Source organism: Delphinus delphis, chromosome 1, assembly GCF_949987515.2.
Source record: "Delphinus delphis chromosome 1, mDelDel1.2, whole genome shotgun sequence".
Lineage (NCBI taxonomy): Eukaryota > Metazoa > Chordata > Mammalia > Artiodactyla > Delphinidae > Delphinus > Delphinus delphis.
This window is the reverse complement of record NC_082683.1, coordinates 127,235,087-127,251,885: the sequence shown is the minus strand read 5'-3', so window position 1 is coordinate 127,251,885 and position 16,799 is coordinate 127,235,087. Positions and strand designations below refer to the sequence as shown.

The 16,799-nt window shown below is 37.5% G+C and overlaps 1 protein-coding gene across 16 annotated transcripts in view; it reads right to left on the bottom strand.

Annotated features, from left to right (window-relative positions):
* PRRC2C (proline rich coiled-coil 2C) overlaps positions 1–16,799 on the bottom strand; it is a 99,496-nt gene that overhangs the window by 71,526 nt on the left and 11,171 nt on the right. For all 16 annotated transcript variants that reach the window (XM_060033886.1, XM_060033971.1, XM_060033912.1 and 13 more), the window contains exon 2: positions 243–408. In XM_060033886.1, coding sequence (XP_059889869.1) covers positions 243–354 — 112 coding nt within the window. In that variant the 5' untranslated portion in view covers positions 355–408. The remainder of the gene's footprint in view (positions 1–242; positions 409–16,799) is intronic.

Below are 16,799 nucleotides of genomic sequence, written 5' to 3'. Positions count from 1 at the left end.
TTTTCTGATGACAACAAGCAGGAAAAAAAAACATATTTTATAACATTTATAAATTTTCAGCCTAAAAAAATTCATATCCCTTCAAAGATGTGTACGTATATAAAAAGCCCAATGTAAACAGGGCTGCATTAACATATGTTTGCCCTAGATCCTAATAGCAATAGCCCTAGTGTGTCATTTACAGTAATAAAACAAAACCATGAAAACTATAAAAAATATAAATGCCACTTGATTTTACTCACCTGTGGTTTTCTGAGTTTCTAATGATTTACCCTTGTAAGTATTAAATAAACTGAGTGTCGCATACTTTTTCCCATCCTTTGCTTTTGTGTTCTGGCCTGACTTCTCCGACATTTCAGTGGAAACTCATCGAGTCCAGAACGTCCTGCCACACCCCTTAAAACCAGTCTTTAAGATGCACATAAGAAAGAAAAACAAGGAGGAAAACTTTAGAATTAGTTTACTAAATGCTGTTAGTAAATTCAAATGTTCACAGAAATTCTGAAAAATAAAAACATGAGAAATTAAGTCAATCTTCAATAACTCACATCAACAATAATTTCAAGAGCCTGTAAAATTCCAACAACCAAAATGTGACAAAATTAATCAAAATAAACTTCCATGTGCTTGGTGAGTATATTGTTTATGATTTGTAACCATTTAACTACACTATAGAGAATAAGGGTTTCAATCCATACTGAGATGAACAGTTCAAATACAGTGAATCTATGGATAATGTCTTTCTATTTAATAAACAAATATCATTCAACTTAATAGGGTTGAGATGACTGGCATGATCAGCTTACACATATGGAATCCAAACATGACAGAAGGATAACATCATTTCCCTATAAACTGCATGCCTGTGTTTTCAGGCAGTATGTGTCTAACAAAGATCTATTAGTTTAACAGTTTAGAATAGAAAGAACATTCTATTTTCTCGATGTTCTGCAAAGGGTAGATACTTCTTTATAAACCCAAAGTACATAAAAACAATATTCTATTTCATGGCTATGGAGTAAGTGTTCAAGAAATGGTGTACACTTGTCAAAACAAATCTCTGTATATATAAGAAGTTATTAGAAGTACATAGTATTTTAATGAACATTCATATACAAAGAGAATGTTCATCTTTGGAACTCATGTACCCAATTAAAAACTAGTTTATTAATAAACAGGGCAAAAGACACAAATTAGCTCTCATACTATTTCCCTTCAATTTAGTGAGGTGTACATTATCAACCTTAGGAGTTGGATTTTTTCTGTTTGTTTTGTTTATTTTGTTTTCAGGGTGGACGTAGGACAGGAGGCGGTGAATTCTACCAATAAACCATGAACAGCTAAAAGCATGGGAGCTAAAGATAACACAGAGTAGTATATAATGCAAAAAGCATTCAAAGTCAAGGAATGCCTGTGTAGACCCTACCATCATAAAAATCATTTTATGTACTGGTTTTACATTTGTCAATTGCAGAATAAGCATCACCTGCAGAGACGTGATTTTATATTCATATCACCTGCCACAGTATTTATGGCGTTCCATAAAATTTATCAATAATTTTCACATCTGTTATCTCATTTCAGTCTAGTAACTTTATGATACAGTTAGTATTCTGATTTTACAGATAAGGAAACTGATGTTCATAGGTAAACAAGATTGGATTTGAAATCAAGGCTTCTGGGTCAGTCCATTTACACCATGCTGCCTCCTCCCCATGTAACTGTAATCACTTAGCTTCTCCAAGTATACATTTACGATAGACCATCTTTCCTTGAAATAAATTGTGAAAACGACTCATCTGAAACCAAAAGAACTACATTAATGAATATAAGATGGCTTACAATCATATGTGGCAGAATGTATATAATTAATTTTATCCCAAGGGTGCTAACGATGACGGTGTGAAGAGAGCTATCTATATACTCCGAGAATCTATCCTGTTGACATATTTTCACCAATAACATGGACAAAGATATACAGGAAGAATATTCAGCTCCAGTGACAAAAGAGGACAGTGCATATTCATTAGACGACAGAACTAAGATTCAAGGAGATCTTTCTTCAAGGTGAAAAAAAATTAACTGACATATAATAAAAAGTCAACTTGTTCTTTCACCGTCATTTGATGGCAATTTTAACACCTAAGAATCCTCAAACCCCTCTTAACACTACAACTACTCATGCAGCACTCTTAGTGGAGACCCTAACGTGCCTACATCATAAACAACGCAACGTTAAGAAAGAAACTCCTTAAACTTCCTAGGGGCAAACCTACAAGCCCACCAGCATCTACATCCATCTTTCCTAAGGGTTTCCTTTCCTTCACCTACTGTTACAGTGGTTCTCAGCATCATCTAGAAACTTGTTAGAAATGCAAATTCTCAGGCTCCAACCCATACCTACTGAATCAAACTGAGGATGGGGCCAACCACTGTGCCTTAGAAAGCCCTCCCAGTGATTCTGAAAAACACAAAAGTTCAAGACTCACTGACTTACTACAAACAGATATATGCTAAGCAGTGGTCGGTCCTTAACTCTTGCCACACATTAAAATCACCTGGGGATTTAAAACATACCAGTTTGCGACTTCCCTGGTGGCACAGTGGTTAAGGATCTGCCTGCCAATGCAGGCGACACAGGTTCGAGCCTTGGTCTGGGAAGATCCCACATGCCATGGAGCAACTAGGCCCGTGCGCCACAACTACTGAACCTTCGCTCTAGAGCCTGTGAGCCACAACTACTGAGCCTGCATGCCACAACTACTGAAGTCTGTGCACCTAGAGCCCATACTCTGCAACAAAGAGAAGCCACTGCAATGAGAAGCCCACGCACCACATCGAAGAGTAGCCCCTGCTTACTGCAACTAGAGAAAGCCTGCGTGCAGCAAGGAAGACCCAATGCAGCCAAAAATAAATAAATTTATTAAAAAAAAAAGTTTCTAGGCATGTGAGGTGGGATCTCATCATCAATCCTTATTTTGAAAATGCTCCTCAGTCAATTCTAATATGTAAGCAGTCTTCAGAACCACTGCAATAAAGGAAGTGTATCTTTCCTCCCATTCCATCTAAGGCCAATCCTTCCTTCTGTGCTACCCATCCTGTCCTCACCTTCTTTCTCCTTCTAGATTCATCTCTGTAGGAAATCTCATCCAATTCTAAGGCTTCAACTACCAACCGATCATGCCAAATTTATATCTCCAGCCCAGAACTCTGTGTTCCTACATAATTCTACTTCCTGTTTACATTTCTCCTTTGTTTTGAATAAAGTTTCAACTTTACCTACAACACAGGCATGTATTTCACATTAAACGTTTCAGAAGCAAACCTACCGAATATTCACAAATCACGAGAGGAAAACTGTAGTTAAAAATATTAAGTTGAGAGTCAACAGGGAAAATACCTCAACATTTGACAAAATGCAAATGTTATGTAAGAAGTCAACAAATTGAAGAAAAAAACTTGCAGAAACCCAAATATTAATGCTATATGTAACAAACAATTCACTATAGAGAAATACCACTAAGCAAATGTATTAAAATGTTCAATTTTATAAGTAAACAAAATTAACAAGATAGGGCAGTTCAGCTTGTCCATAGGCTTACACAAGGAAAACAAAGTTAACATAACACAATTTAACTGTAGGGTGACAGAATATCTAATTCAACTCAGCCATCACAAAACATTAGAGCCTGGAAATAATCACAAAATGAACCTTAATTTTCCTACTTAAGAGTTAAATAAACTAAAAAATTTCCTTTAAATTATAAGGAATTTCCAAATACAAAAAAAAAAGAAAATTCCTGTAAATATATAATAAAATTCAAGTTTGAGTAGTTCTTTTTAAGGTTCAAAATTCTGTACAAAGTTTCTCCTTCCCCTATTAATAAACTACTGCCTATATGGTATGCCCTTCAGTACATGCTCTTTCACCAAACAGATAAACAAAATACATACTGGGTATATTCTGAGGTAAGAAATATGGCCAGGGAGTCAGCTTCTCAGGCCATTAGAATAGAGAATAAATTTATTCTTTCATATCCTATGAGCCTTTCCAGTATAAAACCCAAGAAGACTTTATAGTACCTACTACCCCCCTCCAAAAGTAAATCATAAATACATGATTGAAGCTAGTACAAATGCATTCAAAAGATAATTCAATCAAAGATAAGAACAAACTATCACAATGTACCTATTTCTATAAAAGATCATGCATTTCTAAAGACAAAGAATTTAAAGCCATAAACAATAAGACTGGATAAATCAGAAAAGCCAATTGCACTCTAATGGTTTGCCAGTTATATGTGGGCACTTTCAGAAATCCCACCCCTGGGCCTATATGCAGAGAAATCTCTAATATGAAAAGATACATGCACCCCACCCCTATGTTCATAGCAGCACTATTTACAATAGCCAAGACATGGAAGCAACCTAAGTGTCCATCAACAGATGAATGGATAAAGATGTGATATGTATCACAATGGAATACTACTCAGTCATAAAAAAGAATGAAATAATGCCATTTGCAGCTACATGGATGGACCTGGAGATTATCATACTAAGTGAAATCAGAAAGAGAAAGACATATACCATGTGATATCACTTACATGTAGAATCTAAAATGATACAAATGAACTTATTTACAAAACAGAAACAGACTCAAACATAGAGAACAAACTTGTGGTTTCACCAAAGGGGTAAGAGGGGTGGAGAGGGATAGACTAGGAGTTTGGGATGAGCAGATACAAACTACTATATATAAAATAGATAAACAACAAGGTCCTACTGTATAGCACAGGGAACTAATAAACCATAATGGAAAAGAGTAGGAAAAAGAATATATATATATATATATATATATATATATATATATATATATATATATATATATAAAACCTGAATCACTTTGTACACATGCATATGTAATGTGTTTATATATACTGTCCAGTGCAGGTAGGTGTGTATAATTTTACTTATATATAAATAAAACAAGAACTTAAGATACTGAATTGATGTGATCCCTAACAGAGAGGAAAGAAATGAAGTGAGCCCTATGGTTTCCTGAGCTTATTGCCTGGAGAGCTCCCAGGTCATGGCACTGAGAAGGGAACTCAGAATAGAATCCAAGTGGAGGCTGGGAGACTCCCTAAGTTGAAGAAATGAAGCTGGGCATTCAGGATGACCAAGGTAGCTAGGATATAATACTGGAAAGAAGAGAGGTATACAAAGAGAAAATGCTACAGATCTGCAGAGGATCTGTTCCCCCTTGTGTATTCAGCAGAGTATCAATATGTACGTGTGTGACGAAACCACCCAAAGCCAGGAAAGAACCATCTGAAATAATCAGAGGGAACAGTGCCTGTTGCTCAGGAAGGACTGGGAATAGCACCAATTCTCACATGCTAGACTTTAAATCACACTGTTTCTGGTAACTGAGTCCCAAGCAAATCTAAAGAATGTTTATTTTAAAAAATGGAAAAATATCCAGCATCCAAGAAGGCAAAATCCACATTGAACAATTTAATTAAAAACTACGCAGGCAAAGAAGCAGGAAAATATGAACCTTATTGAAGAGAAGAATCAATCAACTGAAACCAATCTAGCTGACCTAGGTATCAGAATTAGTGGACAAAAATGTTAAGTTATTTTATATAACTGCATTCTATATGTTCAACAAGTAAAAAGATTAAATACAGAGACATGAAAGATAAGCCCTGAGACAGAGTTAGACAGCCTAATCTATGTGTAACTGGAGTCGCTCAAGGAGGTGGGGTGAAAGAAAAAATAATGGCCAGAATCTTACAAAATCTGATGAAAACTATAAATACAGATGCAAAAGACTCAACGAAGTCCAAGCATAAGAAATATGAACTAAACCATACCAAAGCACATCATAATAAAATTGTTCAAAACTAGTGATAAAGAGAAAATCTGAAAAGCAATAAGAGAAACAAACATAAGAGTTAGAGCAGAGGGAATTAATTCCCTGGTGGCCAGTGGTTAGGACTCTGTGTTTTCACTGTCAAGGGTGCGGGTTCAATCCCTGGTTTAAACTAAGAGGAACTAAGAGGTTTAACAACAACAACAAAAAAATTTGAGCAGAATCCTTGTTGGAAACCATGCAAGTGAGAAAATGTTGCAGCCACATACTTAGAAAGAAAAAACTGATAACCTAGAATTCCATATCCAGCAAAAATACTTTCAGAAATGACCAACAGGGGCTTCCCTGGTGGCGCAGTGGTTGAGAGTCCGCCTGCCAATGCAGGGGACACGGGTTCGTGCCCCGGTCCGGGAAGATCCCACATGCCGCGGAGTGGCTGGGCCCGTGAGCCATGGCCGCTGAGCCTGTGCATCAGGCTCCGCAGCGGGAGAAGCCACAGTTCACCATACAGTAAACTAAAACACACACACAATTATCTCAATATATGCCGAAAAAGTATCTCACAAAACACAACACCCATTTCTGATAAAATCTTCTCAGGAAATTAAGACTCAGCCTGATAAAGGGCATCTATTACAACCTATTTAAAAAAAATAGTCTACTAATAAAAAACAAAAACCTATAGCAACATCATACTTAATGGTAAAAGACTGAATGCTTAACCCATGTTCTAAAGAACAAAGAAAGGCTATCAACTCTCACCACTTCTGTTCAACACTGTTCTAGAATTTCTAAGCCAGTGCAGTAAGACAAGGGGGGGGGGGGAAGGAAGTCAGATGGGGAAGGATGAAATAAAACTGTCTATTTGCTGACATGATCATATACGTAGAAAATCTGACTAAGTCTAAAAAAAGCTACTAGAACTAAGAAGAGAGTTAAGCAAGGTTGTATACAAGATCAACATATAAAAATCAATTATATCAGTGCATAGTAGCAACGAACAATCAGAAATTAAAGTACAACTTATAACAGCAATTAAAACTAGGAAATACTTAGGGATATATCTGACAAAAATTGTGCAATATTTGTATACTGAAAACTACAAAACACTAAAGAAGACCTAGATAAATGGAGATAGGCCATATCTGTGGGTCAAAAGACCCAATAATATGTCAATTCTTGCCAAGTTTATCTGCAGATTCAAAGCAATCCCAAACAAAACCTCAGAGGGAGTTTTTCTACGATAAGCAAAAGAATTTTAAAAAGAAAAATAATGTTGGAGGGCCAATGTCACCTGATTTCAAGACTTATAAAGCAGCAATGAAGACACTGTAATAACAGTGTAAAACAGATCAACAGAACAGAATATAGAAAGATATACAAAACTTGGGACTTCCCTGGTGGTCCAGTGGATGAGATTCCGTGCCCCCAATGCAGGGGGCCCAGGGTTCCATCCCTGTTCAGGGAACTAGATCCCACATGCCACAACAAAGATCCCATATGCCGCAACTAAGACCCAGTGCAGCTAGCTAGCTGAATGAATGAATGAATACAAAAATATACAAAACTCAATGCAAAATGGACCATAGCAAAGGGTACAAACTTGCAGTTAGAAGATGGGGTAAGTTCTGGAGACCTAATGTACAGTATTATGATTATGGTCAACAACATTGTATATGTATTTCGAAGCCGCTAAGATCTTTTTTTTTTTTTTAAACATCTTTATTGGAGTATAATTGCTTTAAAATGGTGTGTTAGTTTCTGCTTTATAACAAAGTGAACCAGCTATACATATACATATATCCCCATATCTCCTCCCTCTTGCGTTTCCCTCCCACCCTCCCTATCCCACCCCTCTAGGTGGTCACAAAGCTCCGAGCTGATCTCCCTGTGCTATGTGGCTGCTTCCCACTAGCCATCTATTTTATATTTGGTAGTATATATAAGTCCATGCCACTCTCACTTCGTCCCAGCTTACCCTTCCCCCTTCCGATGTCCTCAAGTCCACTCTCTATGTCTGCGTCTTTATTCCTATCCCACCTCTAAGTTCTTCAGAACCTTTTTATTTTAGATTCCATATATATATGTTAGCATATGGTATTTGTTTTTCTCTTTCTTACTTCCCTCTGTATGATAGTCTCTAGGTCCATCCACCTCACTACAAATAACTCAATTTCGTTTCTTTCTGTGGCTGAGTAATATTCCATTGTATATATGTGCCACATCTTTATCCATTCATCTGTCGATGGACACTTAGGTTGCTTCCATGACCTGGCTATTGTAAACGGAACTTCAATGAACACTGTGGTACACGACTCTTTTTGAATTATGGTTTTCTCAGGGTATATGCCCAGTAGTGGGATTGTTAGGTCGTATGGTAGTTCTATTTTTAGCTTTTTAAGGAACCTCCATACTGTTCTCCATAGTGGCTGAATCAATTTACATTCCCCCCAACAGTGCAAGAGGGTTCCCTTTTCTCCACACCCTCTCCAGCATTTACTGTTTGTAGATTTTTCGAGCTAAGATCTTAAATGATAATTATGCACGTGATGTGTGGAGGTTTAAGCTAATGCTTAACCTCCACACATCACGTGCATAATTAATCACACTGCAATATATAAATGCACAAAAATACACCTTAAACTTATATGACATCATATGTTAAAAATATCTCAAATTTTTTAAAAAGGACCACAGACAAAAGGTAAAACCTGAAACTATAAAAACTTCTAGAGAAACCATAGGAGAAAATCTTTGTGACCCTGGGTTAAATATAAAGACTTCTTAGATAGTACACTAAAAACACAATTCATAGGGAATTCCCTGGCAGTCCAGTGGTTAGGACTCAGAGCTTTCACTGCCAAAGGCGTGGGTTCAGTCCCTGGCTGGGGAACTAAGATCCTGCAAGCCGCATGCTGGTGGGGGTGGGGGCGGGGCTCACAATCCATAAAAGATGAAATTTTTAAACTAGACTTTTGCCTTTTGAAAGTTCTCACGGTTGACAATGAAAACACAATCTACTGTCTGGGAAAAAACATCTGCAGATCATGTATCTGACGAAACACTTTTATCCAGAATATGTACAAAACTCTCAGAACTCAATAATAAAACACATGACCCAATTATTTTTAAAGGGCACAGGATGTGACACTTCACCAGAGATACACAAGTGGCAAATAAACACGTGTAAAGATATTCAGCATTTCAGCACCATTAGTATTTGGGAAATGCAAATTTAGACCACAGTAAGATAACTCCATACTTCTACCGTATTGGCTAAAACTACGGAATAATTATACCAAGTGTCGACAAGGATGTGGAAGAACTGGAACTCTCATAGCCTGCTCGTGGGAATGTAAAATGGTATAACCACTTGGGAAAACAGTTTGGCAGCTTCTTTAAAAGGAAAAAAATCCCCAAACCGTACAATCCCAATTCCATTCCCAATGTTTATACAAGAAAATGAAAATATATGTCCATATGAAGACTCAGACTTGTACTCTGGTTCATAGTTTTATTTGTAATAGGCAAGCACTGGAAACAACCCAACTGTTCACGAACAGGTTACTGGATAACCATATTGTGGTATATACATAAATGGAATGAATACCCAAGTAATAAAAAAGAATGAACTACTGATAAATGTAACAACATGCATAAATCTCAAAGTCATTATGGTGAAGGAAAGAAGCTAGACTCCCAACATATACACTATATACTGAATTCAACTGTGGATGAAAAATGTTGCCTCCCATATCAGTAAACAAAGGATGTTGCCGCAGGCCAACAAGCCAGTAGCTACAGCAGCCACCGCCAACTGTGCACCCAGAGGGGATCCAGGTTGGAGAAAAAGGAGGATACTGGTCCTAGAGAGTTAAGGTGCATATCAAAGGAATGATTTCAATAAGCCCAGACCCTTGCATCTTCCCATACTAGAAAAGAGCTAAATTCATTAACTTGAGACATCTGGTTTTCTTTAATTAACCTTAACCTTTTTTGATGTTCCAACTACCTGGGTTTTGTTGCAAAACTTCTATATATCCTGGCTCCTCCCTTACCTCTCTGGACTAGTCCCTAAGAGCCATCTGAAAGGCTAACTTCCAGGCTTAAGTCTTCAGTTTTGTCCGCCAAATAAAACGTAATTCTCAACTTTTAGGTTGTGCTTTTTTTTCAGTCGACACTACAAAATGCAAATGTATCTATGGTACAGGAAGCAGATCAGTGATTGCCTATGGATAGGAACTGGGAGGAACAGAAGGAAATTTTTCTTGATATGTTCATTATCTTGACTGTGGTAAGAGTTTCATGATGTGTATATGCAAAGCATCAAACAGTATACTTTAAGTATGTGCAGTTTATTTTATGTCAATAAAAAATATTTTTTAAAAGATCAAGGACCCCTAGATTCCAAGCAAACAAGAGGGATTAGAAATGAAGTTATTACAGATATTTACACAAATTTATTGTAAGTGGAGTGTAGACTGCAAGGTATGATATTGTGATTTATAAGAAAATTATACTTGGTCTTCAGCCCCACTCCTGACACAGGGCTAAAACCCTTGGAATTTCCTAAATAATAGGAGATAAAGGTATCTTTTGTTATTCATAACAAGCCCCTTACAACCACACCTGAGGATAAGTTAGTGTAGTGACTCCAGGAAGGCCTCTAGGGGTGAGGGCTGGTTGCCAGGGGAATCAACCAAGTGATTAGAGGGCTGGCACTTTCAACACCATCCTCCTCTCCTCCAGGGTAGGGAGAGGAGCTGGAGGTTGAATTAATCACCATTGGCCAAAGATTTAATTATTCATGCCTCCATTAAGGTTGGGAGCACTTCCTGGAGGATGGAGTTCCATAAACTACACAGGGACAAAAACTCATGTGCTTGGGACTCTTCTGGACCTTGCCCTGTACATCTTTTCATTCACTCCCATACTTTAATATCTTTGTAATAAACCAGTAATCTAGCAAGTAAATTGTTTTCCTGAGTTCTGTGAACTGCTCTAGCAAATTAATCAAACATGATTTACAGCCAGCCAGCCAGTTAGCTAGCAGCATGGTTAACAATCGTTAACAATCTGGACTTTCAACTGGCATCTGAAGTATTTGAGGGGACAGTCTTGTGGGACTGAGCCCTTATTAATCTCTGGGATATAATGCTATCTCTGGGTAGTTAGATCAGAATTGAGTTAAATTTCAGGACACCCAGACAGTGGCTGGAGAATCTAACTGCTTGGTGTGGGGAACCCTGCCCTCCACGTGGTGACCAGAAATGTCAGAAGTAAAGTAGAATATTAATATAGGAGATATACAATAGTGGTTTTTTTCTTTTGTTTTTTTTTTTTTTGGCTGCATTTGGTCTTCGTTGCTGTGTGCTGGCTTTCTCTAGTTGAGGTGAGTGGGGGCTACTCTTTGCTGCAGTGCGTGAGCTTCTCATTCCGGTGGCTTCTCTTGCTGCGGAGCATGGGCTCTAGGTGTGCGGGCTTCAGCAGTTGTGGCTCGCAGGCTCAGTAGTTGTGGCTCGCAGGCTCAGCAGTTGTGGCACACAAGCTTAGTTGCTCCACGGCATGTGGGATCTTCTTGGACTAGGGATTGAACCCATGTCCCCTGAATTGGCAGGTGGATTCTTAACCACTGCCCCACCAGGGAAGTCCCTACAGTAGTGTTTTTCATTTGTACAAGGGAAGAGGGCAGGGATGGCAGGGAGGGAAACAGGCTGGCAAGATATGAAATTGGAGAAATCAGTAGCTCTGAGAAGGAGTAATGAAGAACAATGTAATAATACAGCTCATACCAGAGCAGAAAAAAAAATGTCAGAACATCATAAACAAGGAATCAACAAACTGTTTTTGTTCCTGGGATTGATAAGACAGTAGTTTAATATTCCTGTGGCTACAAAGTTAATAGACAAAACTAGAAATGTAGAAGAAAATCAACTGAAAGTGAAAAACAAACACACCTCTTATCAGACCATAAAGCGCAGAATCATATAATTCAAAGGAATGCTCTTAAGGACTTTCATTACCAGACAAAACAATATGTTTTAAAAGTTACCCAAAAAAAAGCAGAAAAGAAAAATCAAATTAAAAAAAAAATAATAACTACTGATAAATTCAAGAGCTGGCTCTTTTGGAAAAAATATATATAAATTAGCTGAATCACTCTAATTTTAAGTTAACACTAAGAATGAGAAAGATGATATAAAATACACACATGAAGAGAAGGCTTTGAAATAAGGGTTTTCTAGGAAAACAGAAATTACCAGATTTGGCTCAAAATAAACAGGTAAAAACAATGGGGAAAAAAAAGTTGTCCAAAAGCTGCCCACCCCCGAAGTGTCTGGCCCAGGTGATTTCACAAGGGAATTCTGACATTAAACAGAGACAATTCACATGCTATTTACAATGAACTAAAGGCAGGCTTTGGCAAACTAAGGCCTATGGCCAAATCCAGTCTGTGGTCTGTTTTGTAAGGCTTGGGTAGAGAGCTAAGAATGGTTTAGAACCCAGCAGCATAGCTTAAAACAAAGTCTAAGAATCTATCCTAAAAAAATACTAATGCGTGCAAAATACACATACACGTAAGGATATTCACTACAATATGGTATGTGGTAAAATTTATTTATAATCTATGTCAGTCATTAAGTGATCCATATTTTGAAACATTTACTGAACACCTACTATGTATGCTATTCTGTGCACTGGAGATACAAGGGGTAAGAATCTGCTCTCTCCGGTCTTACTTTCTAGTTTGGTGATTCAAATAATAGGTAAATAAAATCATTTCAGATGGTGACAAATGCCATAAATAAAACCAAACAGGACAACATGAAAGGGTGGAAACTACTTTAGAAAGGGTGGAACTACTTTAGATAAGTTGATCACTAAAGGCCTCTCTGAAGAGAGAGCTTCTGACTTGGATCTAAAGGGCAAACAGGCAGCTTCAAGGTTGAAGAAAAACCAAATGCAAAGGACCTCCGGCCCTGATATGCTAACCATGTTCAAAAAAGCTGGGGAAGCAGAAGCTAGTAAGAAAGGGACAGCTGAAGGAGAGAAAGAAGGTTGGATGAGGTGGGCCTATTAGGATTAAAAACTTTATCTTTGAAACAATGGGAAACCACTGAATTCTGAGCAAAGGCTTGTCTTTGTTTTAAAAATAGCATTCTGGGAGTTCCCTGGTGGCCTACTGGTTAAGATTCTGGGCTTTCACTGCTGTGGCCCAGGTTCAATTCCTGGTCAGAGAACTGAGAACCCTCAAGCTGTGCGGCATGGCCAAAAAAACCACCTATTTTTTATATTACTACCCTGTCTACTATGTACCTAAAAAAATCTAAATCATTAAGGGCTGAGGGTCAGTCTCCAAAATAAAGCTTTTTGAATAACACATCCCCTTTCTCTGTTTAAGGAAAGAGAAAGTAAACATCTCTCTAAATTCAAGGTTCTATAACTGAGCAATGCTGGTAAGAAACTAGCATTTTTTTCACTGAAATTAGATGTAGCAAAACATGCACCTACATTTTCCGAATTTTGAATAAATACATATTACCTTTTTTGACCAAAAAAAAAAAAAAGTTAAGATGGAAGAAAGGAAGAAAAAAGAAAAAAAAAAAAGGAAGCCAGTGCTTTTAAAGCCAACAGACTGTTTCCAAAAGGTCCAAGGGAAATTTGGAAGGCAGCAGTTTACCATAATATAAACATCAACTTTTTGAAATGAAAGAATAACAAACAGTGGTAACAAAAAGATGGTTTTCATGAAAGGATAGGTATTGTAGGCGGAAAATTTGTGGGAAAAAAAATCTGTAAGAGATTTCCACATCAAGAGGAGATTAGGTACCACCTCTAAAATTCCATCAGTGCCAAAAATTGTAAGATTCTAAGGTGACTCACCTACGATTACAAAATAATTAAAAGTATTTGATACCAAAAATATTAAGTATTTAAAATCTAGTATTTAAAATCTAGTATATTTGGGGGGGAGGGAGGAACCTCATACTTTTGCAAATCACCAATTTGCAAAATTCAATTAAATGACAGAATCATAATCTTTCAGGCCTCCATGGGCTTCTAGGTATCCAGCCTCTGTTTACCTCCTTCCTCCTTATTCTTATGGTGATTGTTTAGTTCCTCTGGGGAACACAGCACAATGTCCCACTCAAATTGTTAACATTAAAAAGAAACTGCAACCATTTCCAGATGAGCCTGCTGGACACATTCAACAAATGTTTTATTGAACAAATATAGGAAGAATATATACTAATAACAGTCAAGTATCACATACAAATATAAAAATAAAGAGCTTCTGTGTAAACCATTTTCACTGGTTTCTGTGACTGACATCTGCCTCATTTTTTTTCCTATCCCTCTACATAAATGTTAGCTGCTTTTGTCAGCTCTCTTCTCTATGTGCTTACCTCTTTAGCCATCTCATCTACTGTTCACTGCTTCAGTAAGGATAATTCCCAACCAAATCCTTCCTTCAAGCTACAATCTTTAGACATTCATTTTTAATTGCGTATAGAACAAAACATCTTCACTTAAGTTTCTTGACAGAACTACGCACTAAAAATGTTTAATTCCGCCATCCACGCAAAAAAAATATTTACCCAGTGCCTACTAATCAGGCACTACTAGGAACAAATGAAAAAGAGACATGCTGATCTCATCAACTGAGTGGAGATTTGAGAAGGCTGGAAAAGATTTGCAAAGAACTGGGAGAAAAGACAGCCAACTAGTAAAACGAGGCATTGACAGGCAGCACTGAAACCTGAGTAGAAGCTGGAAACCGGGAATATACAGTATTCCCAAGCCTGTGCAGTTTGAAGACTGTTAACAATGTCCAGCAGCATGTCTAGGAGTAGGGAGTGGTGGGAGGCACAAAGCAGCTGGATCGAATAAGAAATTAGAGTTGCGCCAGGCAGGTGTAAAGAAAAGCAAGGGAGATGAGGATACTGCCAGGAGAATGGTTAGATTAACATTTCATGGAAGTCTAAATCAGAGAGTGAAGTAAGACAAGCTGGAAAAAAAATAAGGAGGAGAGGAGAAGGAACTGGAAATTTCAAAAAGATTGAATAAAAGCTCTTAACAGTAGTGATTATTGAATGCTTGCTGAGTCAAGCTTACTATGGATTGCTCTGTTCATTTAATAAAAACAGCAGGAGAAAATGTACTGAATGAAAAGTGGAGGCATAGGAGCTTGTGATTTGAATGTAACGTTTCAGGTAATGACAGGGTTTAGACCAAGACATTAAAGGTCAAGAACATATGTGTGAGTGTGTGCATAGGTACATGTACACACAGAGAATGGTAAAACAAATACAGCAAACTATTAACAATCAGGGAATATGAATGAACGAATATGGAAATTCTCTGTATTATTTTTACAACATTTCTTTGAGATTAAGACTATCCAACCCCCAAAAAAGTCTAAAAGCTTATCTGTTTTCCCAAACATGTTCTTCCCAATTTCACCATAACCATTTTCCCTAACCTCTAGTTTAAAACCCTGAATAATCTTCTATATTTATTTCTCCCATTTCTAACATAAGGAGGGATCCGATTTCTATACATTCTAATTTTGTAATGTCTCTTGAAGCCAATTTTTTAAAATCTGAGCTCTAGAGATTTAGAATGTAAAAATATCAGACTGGAAATAAGAAGAGCTCAAAGCCCAAGTCACCAAAACTTACCCAATGAAGAAACAACCTTAGAGAAGTAAAACTCATAAGGCTAGGAAGTGATGGAGCCGAGATTACTGTCAAAGCCAGTAACCAAGATAACCTCACCGTATGAAAATCAGAACTCAATTTTCATTATAGAAGAGATAAGCATAAAACCTTTAAAATACGTAATAAATAACATGTCATTTGAGGTTAAGAGATTTTAAAAGATTCAAGTTTTTCGTATCAAAACTTACTCTGGGGACTTCCCTGGTGGTGCAGTGGTTAAGAATCCTCCTGCCAATGCAGGGGACACGGGTTCAAGCCCTGGTCCGGGAAGATCCCACATGCCACGGAGCAACTAAGCCAGTGTGCCACAACTACTGAGCCTATGCTCTAGAGCCCACCAGCCACAACTACTGAGCCCACGTGCCACAACTTCTGAAGCCCGCGCACCTAGAGCCTGTGCTCCACAAGAAGAGAAGCCACCGCAATGAGAAGCCCGTGCACTGCAATGAAGAGTAGCCCCTGCTTGCTGCAACTAGAGAAAGCCCGCGAGCAGCAATGAAGACCCAACACAGGCAAAAAATTAATTAATTAAAAAAAAAACTTACTCCGTTACCATATAGAGTTGAATATCAAGGATAAAAAAATTAAAGCAACAAAACATAGTAATATCTCAATTAATGAATGTATTCCAACTGTTGTAGAAATATTATTTTGAAGTGTAACAATGTAAAAAGCATAAAAATCAATGCACTATAGACTGTAAAAGAGGGGGTTACTATGAACTGAACTGTGTCCCCCCAAAATTCATATGTTGAAGCCCTAACTACCAATGTAATAGAAAGTATTTGGAGCTGGGACCTTTGGGAGGTAATTAGGGTTAAATGAAGTGATGAACGTGGGGCCTCATAATGGGATTAGTTCTCTTATAAGAGGAAGAGACATCAGAGCTCTACTCAGCCATGCGAGGACTCAGCTAGAAGGCATTCAGCCAAACCCGACTACACTGGCACCGTGATCTTGGACTTCCAGCCTTCAGAACTGTGAAAAATAACTTTGTTTTTTAAGCCACCTTGCCTATGGTATTTTCTCATGGTAGCTAACAAAGATAGAGGGGATTGATGTATTAACTTCAGAAAACAGCATTTTATAACTCAAATTTTAACTCATTTAAAATAAAAAGTCAAGACATTCACCACACTCCTCTGAGTTCCAGGTCAATCAGCATTCACAAAATATTACCTTTCTAAAAAATTTTTTTA